Source organism: Coenobita brevimanus, chromosome 79, assembly GCF_032717465.1.
Source record: "Coenobita brevimanus isolate Jiangsu-jjx chromosome 79, ASM3271746v2, whole genome shotgun sequence".
NCBI lineage: Eukaryota > Metazoa > Arthropoda > Malacostraca > Decapoda > Coenobitidae > Coenobita > Coenobita brevimanus.
The window spans coordinates 24801253-24812584 of record NC_137032.1 but is presented as its reverse complement, the minus strand read 5'-3'; the positions used below and the strand labels follow the sequence as shown (position 1 = coordinate 24812584).

The 11332-nt window shown below is 43.1% G+C and overlaps 1 protein-coding gene across 1 annotated transcript; it reads right to left on the bottom strand.

Annotated features, from left to right (window-relative positions):
• Positions 1-3388: 3388 nt before the first annotated feature.
• LOC145409061 (uncharacterized) lies at positions 3389-4366 on the bottom strand. The gene has a single exon (XM_080279613.1). The coding sequence runs from the start codon at positions 4364-4366 to the stop codon at positions 3389-3391; it is 978 nt and encodes a 325-aa protein (XP_080135739.1).
• Between the last annotated feature and the right edge of the window lie 6966 nt (positions 4367-11332).

Here is an 11332-nt window from a genome sequence, read left to right as displayed (position 1 = left end):
CCCAAAATACTATCTATCTATCTATTGCCAGACGCCTCAATCCCGTTTGGGGTGGACACAAACAAATAGCCTCCAAGTCGCTCTGTCCCCCGCCATTTCACTGCCCTGCTCCCAACTCACACCTCCCTCTCTCATATACCTCTCCACCCCATCCCTCCATCTCCTCCTCGGCCTCCCCCTCCCTCTTCCCCCCTCCACCTCACTCACATACACTCTCTTCGTCAGTCTTTCACCCTCCATCCTCTCCACATGGCCAAACCACCTCAGTGTGTTCCTCATAACGCTTCCTATCACATCCATATCAACACCACAATATTTACAATTGTCTCGTCCCAATCAGGGTACGCCATAGTTGGGAGGAACTTAAGGCGGTCCGACGTGATGTCCTCAACGGGGCATCACATCGGTCATTTACCGGTGTAGGGAGGTGTTGGGTAGCGCCGGTTTGGCTGTCATCTTCTTCCCTTTCTATATCAATTTCTAAGGGATACAGCTTAACCACTGGTCTCGTGGTCAAACCAGCGCTTGTCCTTAGCTGTACTACCCTACATTCTTGATCAGGACCATATAACAATTTGGTAACCCGACCTAGTCACCAGAGAAGTCGAGGTCCATCGTCGTGTATCAGAACGACATCCCCAACTTGTGGTGCTGCCTTCCCCCTCTTGTATGCCAATTGACGGTGTTGCTCCCTGAGAGATATTAGGTAGTCAGTGGTCCATCTCCACAGATCTCGTGAAATCTTTGTCACATATAGGAGACGTCTGTTTATCCCCGAATTAGTCCGCCAGGTGATGTCCGTGAGATCATCATCCCTGACTTCCTGTTTCGGGAATTGTCTAAGACGCCTCCCATTAATAAGTTGTGAAGGAGTAATAGGGAGTGGCTCTTCAAGGTCACCGTATGTATATCCAAGTGGACGGTCATTGACTGTGGCCTCAAGTTCCAATAATACAGTATCCAGTTCTTCACGGGTTACTAAAGCTCGACCCAATACCTTTCTCAGGCCAGCCTTTAGGATACCCATCACTCTTTCCCAGATGGCACCGAACCATGGCGCCCTGGCTGGTATGAACCGACACTCAATTTACCTTTACCAATTCACTCTGTAACCTTGGATCATTTTTTAACTCCCTCAACACACTGGCTCCACTGATTAATGTAGTGACATTATCACTAATTATGAGTTCAGGGAAGCATCTCCTGCTACAGAACTGACGGAAGGCATGAATGAAGGACTCGAGAGGTTTGACACCGTCTCCATGTGTATAGCCCGAGTAACTGCACAGGTAAACAAGACTACATATAATTTTCCTATGATACCCTTTTCTTTAATGGGTAGAGCACCTGTGTAGTCTACTCCTGTTACTTGAAATGGGTTTACTTCCTGAACCCTAAAGTAGGGTAATGGCGGAGCCTGTACAGCACTATATGGGGCACCTTGTAACCTTTTACAGGTTATACATTTCCTTAAAACCTTCTTTACAACTTGTCTGATCCTAGGAATCCAAAATCTTTGTCTTATGTAACTTACAACATAACTTACTCCACTATGGCTACACACCTTGTGGCAGTACTCATAAAGGAGAGCTGCTAACCTATGTTTACTACGTATTAGGATAGGGTACTTAGCTTCCTCCTTTAAGTCCGACAACTGTAACCTACCCTTACAACGCAACAGCCCACCTTCCATATAGAGGCCTAACTGCTTCACAACATTACTTGGTGTGCCCTTTCCAGTGGATAAATAATGGTAATCCTCAGGGTACTCTTCCATTTGAGCTAACTTAATCATTACTGATTCTGCTGTCCTTATTTCCGGCACTGTCAAATAAGCCGGCATTGCCTCATGTGTTCTTTGTCTCCTATCTTTCAGCGTCTTGATAAGTCTCAATACCCACGCCATCACATGCCTTGTCTTCACATAAGAACCATATCGGTCCCAATTCAATATGGCAGGAAGGGTTACCGATACTGGCAATGACAGGGTCTCTTCGAGGAGACAACCCATGGTGACGTCCCCAACTTCCTCAAATGGACCATTTTCCGGCCACATTTTTTGGTGAGGTAGCCATGTGGGCCCTCCCCACCACAAAGAAGAACTTATTAAGGACGCATGTGACTTCCCTCTGGAAACCATATCACTGGGGTTGTCCTTTGTAGACACAACGAAATTCAGCATCAGGGACTAATGCCTTTGTCAATTCTGTTCTGAACATATACAGGCAACAGTTTTTTACAATACAACCAGTATAGGGTTATCTGGCTGTCCGTCCAGAGGTATATTTTTTCTATGCTTAACTCGTCCGCATAGGCCTCAGAAATATACTTGGCGAGACGAGCTGCTAGCATGACAGCAGTTAGTTCTAATTTTGGTATAGTGAGGGGTTTAATGGGTGCTACTTTGGCCTTTGCCATAGCTAATCTACTACTTCCCTCACTAATTAAGTAGGCTGCTACACCATAAGCAGTGGTGCTTGCGTCGCTAAATAGATGCAGCGTGACCTTATTACTATCAGAGACTTGGCGGGGAAATACAATACTGGTACTGTTAATCATATCCTCATATATCCCCTGCCATTCAGCTTCCTTATCTTTCGGTATGGGAACATCCCACCCACATTCAATACGTCATAGATCTTGCACAAATTTTCTTGCACGGATGGTCACCGGCAATAATACTCCCAGAGGGTCAAACACACCTGCAGTTATGCTCAACAACTCACGTTTCGTCAATACTGTGAGTCTGCTTTCGTGTCCCCTCACATGTAACATATCCATATCAGTTAGCCAAACAGTGCCAAGTACTTTTACCTTGTCCTGAACTTCAGAAGCCAAACCCTTTAGGTGGAGTAGCTTTCGCAAATTCACACTGTTTGTTACCCACTCTCTTAAGGACAAATTGGCACTTGAAAATACTCTCAGGGCATCCCAACACAATTGTTGTAAAGCATCCTCATCTTCCTTGGTTCCTTGCAAATTGTCAATATACAACCCTTTCCTTAATTTATCAATCAAGGCTTTATCCTCCTGAACCACTGATAAATATTTCTGTATGGTGGCAGTCAAGAGGAATTGGGAACAAGTGGCTCCAAACAGCACTGCCTTGAACCTATATATCATGTAAGGGCTATTTAGATTTACAGGTTCAATAGGCCAAAGAAATCTAGTGGCATCCCTATTCCTTTCAGATAACCCCACCATAAGAAATGCCTTCTCAATGTCACTCACCCAGGCAAAATGATGACACCGAAAGCGCAACAATATTTGTGCGAGGTCATTAACCAAAGATGGGCCCGCGTGTAAGCGGTCATTCAGACTATATGCCCTCTCATGCTCTCTAGCTGAACAATCAAACACTACTCTAATTGGTGTTGTTAGGCTATCTTTAGTGACACCATGATGAGCTAGACAGTGTACAGGATGTCCTACCAGACTTGTCCTCCACCTTTTCTATGAATGCTCTTTCTAACTGATCCTGGATGACTTTACTATACTGTTTGCAATAGTTGGGATCCTTTATGAATTTATGCTGCAAACCTCTTAATCTGCCTAAGGCTAACTTGAAATTATCAGGCAACTTATCAACGTTTTCTTTCCATGGTAATTCCACAACATATTGTCCCTGTTCTTTGGAGTATTGCACCGTTTCATAGAAGTTACCTAATACCTTCTCTTCCTTCTTATCGGTCTCACTGGGACTAATACATATGTGATCTAAGTCCCATAGAGCTGTCAGATCCTTGATTTCTGGAGTAGTGTTCCAGCCATCAATATTTGCTAACTCCATTATCGGATCTACTGTCAGTTTCAGAACAGTTACCAGCTCTACTTGAGTACCTTCTTCCTCCGACCGATAAGTGCCACTCAGTGTATAACCATAAATTGTGGATAACAAAATTATGCCTCCTTCCCTTATATAGCCAGCGTGTACAAAGTGATAATAAAAGTCCGCCCCAATCAGCAGTTTGACTATATCCCCACTAGTGACACTTGGATCTGCTAACTTGTAGCCTCGAGCCTTCAGATCCCGCACATTATGTTGCAGCCCCTTCCCTGGCTTATAGTTAGGTACTTTGTCTACAACCACCGCCCTCAACTTGCGCACCTTTCTACGATGGCGGTAAAACAACTCCACTACCTCATACTGATCACTACCCCTAGAGCCAGTAAATCCTTGCAGTTGTAACCGTTCCTTTCTCATCTTGTTTACCTTCAAGTTTGTTAAATTTGATCTTAGAACAAAGGTACGTTGTGAGCATTGATCTAATAAGGCCCTAACCTTGTTCTGCTGGCCCGTTTGAGTAACCAATGGGATCTGAATCGTTGGCAACAACACTGCATTACGACTCGAAGCCACAGCCATCGTCACTGTTGGTTCTTGGGTTACTGTTTGTTCATGGGGTTCAGAACGACCAGTCGGACACAAATAGTTGTAGTGTTTCTGCTGGCAATATCGACATGGCCTTACTTTGGGATTTGTACAACCCTGACTACCATGTTCTGCCGACAAACACCCGACACACAGCCTCAATTGCTTTGCTCTCTTTAATTTTGCCCTTTTTATTTTATACTTTGTACACTTAGCCCAAAAAAATCCTGGTTTAAAACAATTTACATCCATTCCTCTGCATAGGTTCAGCGTGTTTCACTTTCTTCACTGCATATGCTGCCGTAGCGGTCGCACCCAAATGTTCTAAGGGATTCTGTCTACTTTCGATGTTACATACCTCCGTCTTTAACACACGAACATAATCATCTACATCCAACCACTTCACTTTAAGTTCACGTTTGATCACTTCCGAAAGTGTACCAGGGAGTTTATTATGGAGTAAAACAGCACAAATTTCACTCACAGTCACTCCCATTGTACGTAGTGATTCTAAAGCACATTCAGATGATGCAGAAAAGTCCTTTACTGTAGTTCATTCACTTCATGAGGTGGAGGAGGTAAATTACATAATTTAGCAATGTGAGCAGCCTTTATGAGATCTTCTTGATCGTAGGTATTAATTCTAATAATTCGGAGTGCTTCACCACTTAACTGTCCCTTAAGATATGTAAATTTCTGGATGTCTGTCAGATCTGTTTGGGAGTGCACACTGCAGTCAAATAGCTCCCAAAAACCCAGCCACTGTATGGGATCACCTTCAAATACTGGCAATTTCAGAGACGGTAATTTAATTCCCATTGCTTTCCGACTCTCTGCCCGTTCTTTTACTACCGAGTCCTTGGCAGGTAATTCTAGAGCACTCTCTAGTTCTATCAAGTGTCTGTTGACCTTATTAACATATTCCGTATTACTGACCACTTCTTCTTCTAGGTCTTCATCAGGATATAATTCATACAACTCCTGATTGTAAGACTCGATCTCAGCGAGGATTTTCTCAACCGTTACCTTCATTCTTTTGATGTCGTGAACGGTTGCGGCATGTTCTATAAATTCTGTTAAGTTAGCGGTCAGTTTTGTGACTGCTCCCTTTTTGGCAGCTCTAAGCCTCTTTAATGATTTTATCTTATCCATTGTAATTATAGGCAATTAAGTGAAAGCAGATGACAACAATCCAGAATTTCAAGTTGAATGTACTCTTTCTTGGGCGAATCCAAATAAATAAAATGAAATAAAACAAAGCCGAATTTCTATATTAAAATTTTGACATAAGTTTGTAAAGCCCCTGTGAGGGTAGTATGTTAGGCAGTCCGGGAGATCAAATCCTAAACCCCCTCACTAAGAGCTTGTTGCCCAAGAAAGCAACACGCTCTTTTCAGAAGGCCATCCAACACACTTTGGTTCCCTGGTGTATCCAGGGACGCCAAACTTGCGGACATAAAAGGCCGGAGCATCGTCTGGATACTGCACCGGACGACCTAGTGGGAATCTCTGGTTATACGAATGCCCAAAGAAGGCTACTTTCTTCAAAGGGGACGGATAATCTACTGGGGACAGTTCAAACTCTACCCCGACACCCCCCAACCACGAGCAGCCTCCCCTGGTGCCCCACGCAACATATGGTTGTTTGCAGACACAGCACAAACAATGCTCGGCTCTCACACCCGCAACCCCCTATTCTTTATCACCAGATATAATCCTGGTCACGGGACCAAATTTATGTTAGTTATTTTCACTGTAGGGGGTTTTAATTGCAAACTAACATAGCAAAACAACAACTTACCATTATAATAAACGGTATGTGAATATGGCGTTTTGATCAGTACTCAGTATAAATATGCTAGGCCTAATAAATATCCTGAGTACTTAGCTGTGGTGTTGACGGTAATAAATGCAGAGAGAGATGGATAATTCTTGGAGAATGCTTAAGGCACGTCTGTACTAGCTGGTGGCAAGGAGAGAACTACACTCTCTGGTAGCAGGGAGAGAACTGGCTAGTCTGATGGCAAGGAGAGAACTGATCAGCTTCGAGCAGCTTCGTGCACGAATTAAATCAAATGAAACTTAACATACTGAATCAATATAACTAAATACGTTGTTTTCTCCATGACCAGATTTATCTCTAGCGATAAATAATATTTTACCCAATTATAAAGTACAGAAAACTATTTACAAAAATGTGCTGTCGTGGGCGGGAATATTTAAACCCGAAATCCACGACACCTCCTATGCCATCATGCCAGCAACCACTGGGCAACTGCCTCCTATGCACAGGACTCAAGCAAGAAACTTCCAGCCACATCCATGATCTTTTTTGTGCAAGGAAGAAGGAACCAAAGGCCAGGAGCCTGTAAATTGTTCTCCCCAAGAAATAGAAAAAACAAGATAACAACGCCAAATTCAGGAACTGTTCATTTCGAGATGCCTGGACACACCTTATTTGAAAGACTGGAGATTTGAGGCAGTAGAACATACAGACAGGGGCAGACAGTTCTAGAGCTGACCTGTTGCATACATGAAGGACCGGGGGTAATGGTTACTCTTGCATTAGAGTTGGACAGAAAAATTATGAGGGTTTGTTGCTAGACAGATGCCCTTCACCTGCCGTAGCAGAGGAAGGACGCAGGCAGACAATTCAGATGAGCAGTGACCATTGAAGTAGCTATAGAAAAGAGATAAAGATCCAACAGTACGGCGAAGATACAGAGGTTCAAGGGAGCTAGTAAGAGGAGGAGAGTTGATAAGACGAAAAGCCTTTGACTCCACCTTGTTGATAAGAGCTGTATGTGGGGAGCCTCCCCACATATGAGAGTTGTACTCTATGCAGGGACGAATAAAACCAGTGTATAAAGTCAACAACAGTCCAGGGATATAGAAGGCATGGCGTCAGCTGAGCACATCTAATCTTTTGGAAGCAGATTTTACAAGAGAAGTAATATGTTCTTTCCAAGATACATTATGAAAACCCAAGTATATTTAAAGATGATGCAGGATTGAGCTGGATATTGTAAAAAATATTGAGGGTACTCCTATGGAAGATTTTGTCGGGTTGATATATATAAGAACTAAGTTTTTGATGCATTAAAAACAACATGTATACCTTTACCCCAATCAGAAATAGGACCCAAGTCAGACATTAGGTGTGCCATAGCCTCATCTCTTGTTTGTTGAAGTAACTGCTGAGATGGATGCTGTGGGATGCGAATTGAAAGGTGAAGGGTGGAGTCATCAGCGTATGAGTGGACAGAGTTAGATGTACAGCTTAGAAGGTCATTGATGAACAAAAGACAGACAAAGCCCTGAGGAACACCACTATTGATAGCTCTAGGAGAAGAATGGTGGCTGTCTACAGCAGTGGCTATAGAACGACCAGAAAGGAAGCTATAGATGAAGGCACACATAGAAGGATAGAGACTGAAAAGGGGCAGTTTGCAAAATAAAGATTTATGCCAGATTCGATCGAAAGGCTTTGAGATGTTGAGTGCAATGGCAAAGCTTTCGTGAAAGTACCGAAAGGAGGAGGACTAGGAGTCTGAAAGGTAGGTGAGAAGACCACCAGTGGAGCGTTCCTGACAAAAAGCATACTGACCATCGGAAAGAAGGTTGTGACAGGAAAGATGCTTTAATTTTTTTTTTTTATTAAGAATAGACTCAAAAACTTTTGAAATACAGGATGTTAAAGCAATTGGGTGATAGTTAGAGGGTTGGGAATGGTCATCCTTCTTTGGGACTGGCTGAATGAGAGCAAACTTCCAGTAAGAAGAATAGGTACAAGCTGATAGACAATTGGAAAAGTGTTTACCTATGCAGGGTGAAAGCACAGAAGCACAGTTCTTGAGGACAACAGGAGGGACCTCATCGGGCCCATATGCCTTCTTAGTATTGAGGCCACTGATGGCAAAAATACATCAATTGAAGAAATGTTAATGTCAGCCATGAGGAACAGCACCAGAATTGTCTAAGGTGACACTGGAGACAGAGTCTGAGCGATGAGTTCTGTTTTATCAGTAGAGGAAATAGCTATAGATCCATCAGGATGAAGAGGGAAGGATGATGAGGTAAAGATGTTAGAGATTTCTGGCAAGGTGCAGTTTGAGTTGGAGAGTTCAGAGCATCCCATTCACTCATATGCAGATGACTCAACACTACATAGTTCATTCACACTCAGACATCCATTTACAAAGTCTAATATCTCTACCTCTCAACTCAATACAGCCATCTCCATAAATCAAGATCTATCTACAATCAGTGAATGGGGACAAAACAACCTTGTCTCTTTTAATGCTAGTAAAACTAAATATATACAGTACAGTTTACTAATAGACAGATATTGCCAGATTCGTACATTACCTTCAGTGCTACTAATATTCCCATCTCCAAAAGTATTGAAATTCTTGGTGTCTCACTTAACAGTGCCCTCAGCTGGACCTCTCATGTCAGATCACTTGCTAAAACCGCCTCAAAGAAACTTGGATTATTGTACAGAGTCCATAACTTCTTCGCCGATGAGCAGTTAGCTATAATTTATAAGAGTCATGTGCGCTCTCAGCTTGAATATTGCTCACCCTTGTGGAATGGTTGTGGAGAGGTTGCATTAAGACAACTAGACAAAATTCAGAATAAAGCTGTTAGAATCATTAACAACCCTGCCATTACATATAAACTACCTCCCCTGCAAGTAAGAAGGAATGTTGCCTCCCTTGCATTATTTTACAGATATTTTTTTGGCAAATGTTCTGACGAAGTTGCGTCCATGGTGCCACCTCTCCATGCCTTCCCTCGTGCTACACGGGCATCTGGTAGCGCTCATGACTGGAATGTCACTCAACCACATTGCAGAACTTCTGCCTATCAGAATTCTTTCATTCCCCGAACTGCATCTCTCTGGAACTCGCTTCCCCAGAGTTGTTTTCCTCCAAATTTCAACCTACAACTGTTCAAGTCTAACTGTTACAGATATTTTATGAACAGAGGACACCAGTAATCTGGTGTATGGATTATTTTTTTTCTCCATTTGTTTTTCCTTCCTCCGTTCTGTTATTTAAAAAAAAAAAAAAAAAAATTAGTACAGATGAAATTATTTTTAGCAGAGTGAAGAACAGATTTAGCACGATTCCGGGCAGAAACATAAAAGAGATGAGATTCAGGAGTGAATTGGTTCTGGTACCTTCTGTAGGCATTCTCCTTGTTGTGGACAGCATTAGAACAAGTGTGATAAAACCAAGGATTTTTTGCATTAGTCAAAGAATATGAGAAAGGAATGTTATGCTTCCATGCCTGAGAGAATAACCTCCATAATATGCATGGCACACTCAGATGACTCTCAGCCACGGAAACAATAATAATTCCAGGGAGAATCAAAGTAATACTGCCTGAGGGCCTCCCAATCAGTGGCTCCAAAGTGCCACAACTGACGTTTCTTTGGAGGATCCACAGGCCAAACTAAAGCAAAAGGAAAGGTCAAGGTGATAAGGTTGTGATCGGAGGAGCCCAAGGAAAGAAAAGATCAACAGCATAAGCAGAAGGATTAGATGTAAGGAAGAGGTCAAGTATGTTGGAACTCTCTCTAAGGCAGTCAGGGATATGAGTACGGTGCTGTACAAGCTGCTCTAAGTCATTAAGGATAGAAAAGATGTAGGCTTGTTCACCAGATGGATCAGGGAAAGTAGAAGATAGCCAAGGCGGTAGTGAACATTGAAATCTCCTAGGATGGAGATTTCAGAGAAAGGAGAAATGGTTAGAATGTAATCCATCTGTGAAGTAAGGTAATTGAAGAATTTGTTATAGTCAGTAGAATTTGGAGATACGTAAACAGCACAGATATATTTTATCAGAGAATGACAGGAAAGCCGAAGCCAGAGAGTATAGAAATTTAAAGATTCAAGTTCCGGAACGCGAAAGCAAGGTATATCATTGCATACATATGCACAACAGCCACCTTTGGCATTGAAATGAATATAAAGAAAGTAGGAGGATACGAAGAAGGGTTTGTTATCAGATGCCTCAGACAACTGAGTCTCAGTTAGGAAAAGAATTTGAGGTTTAGGGGAGGAGAGGTGGTGCTAACAGATAGAAATTTAGAGGAAAGGCCACTAATGTTTCAGAAATGAAGAAGTGAATAAGAAAGTTGTTCCAGGCATCTCGCAGGGTCGTCACCGAGCAAAGGGCAGATAGTGGGGGCATTAATGGTTCCCCCCCCTACCCTCGAGGACTCCAAGGCTTGATGTTGAGATGCCATTTCGCTAATTTAGATAGGATGCGTAGTGTGTAATGTGTATGTAGTTTGGTGTTGACAGTAAGAGGAACTTGTACTGGAGAGCATGCTGGCCTACTCTTTGTATTATTGAAACACTGAAAAAATTCAGCAAAGGGAGATAGTCAGGAGCTAGTCCTGATAAAACGGAAGCTCCAGCTCTCCCTGGGATCAGCTTTCCATCCACCTTGGGCATACTGCCCTGCTCGACTGGTGCTACAGTCTACAGTACTCCTGTCACTGTCACCCTATCCTGTCGCCATGACCTTTGATTTTGATGAAAGTATGATATGGGGCGTGAGAAGAGCAGTGGGCTTGCACAGTGAATGGATTTGATGTGATGGTGAGGTTGCACACTGCACAGTTCTTGGCACCACATGGCTTGGTCCTTCTCAGCCTGGTGATGTTGGTATGAAGATTCATGACGACCATCTACTTAGTATGGTTGCAGGAATCTGCCGAGAGCTCTATTTGTTGACTCCCGCCCTCCGTGGGACTCCACGGTCGGATTTTCCGTCCAGAGTTTGCACCCGTAGCCTTAACCCATCCAAGGGTAATCCACAAGGCAGTGGACCTGGGAGCCCTTATTTTGACTTCTCAGCATTGGCTTCTCCAGCATTGATAACCCTGTTCTCCTGCTAAGTCCGGCATATAACCCTGAGAGTTGCGCCGCCAGATTTTAATTATAT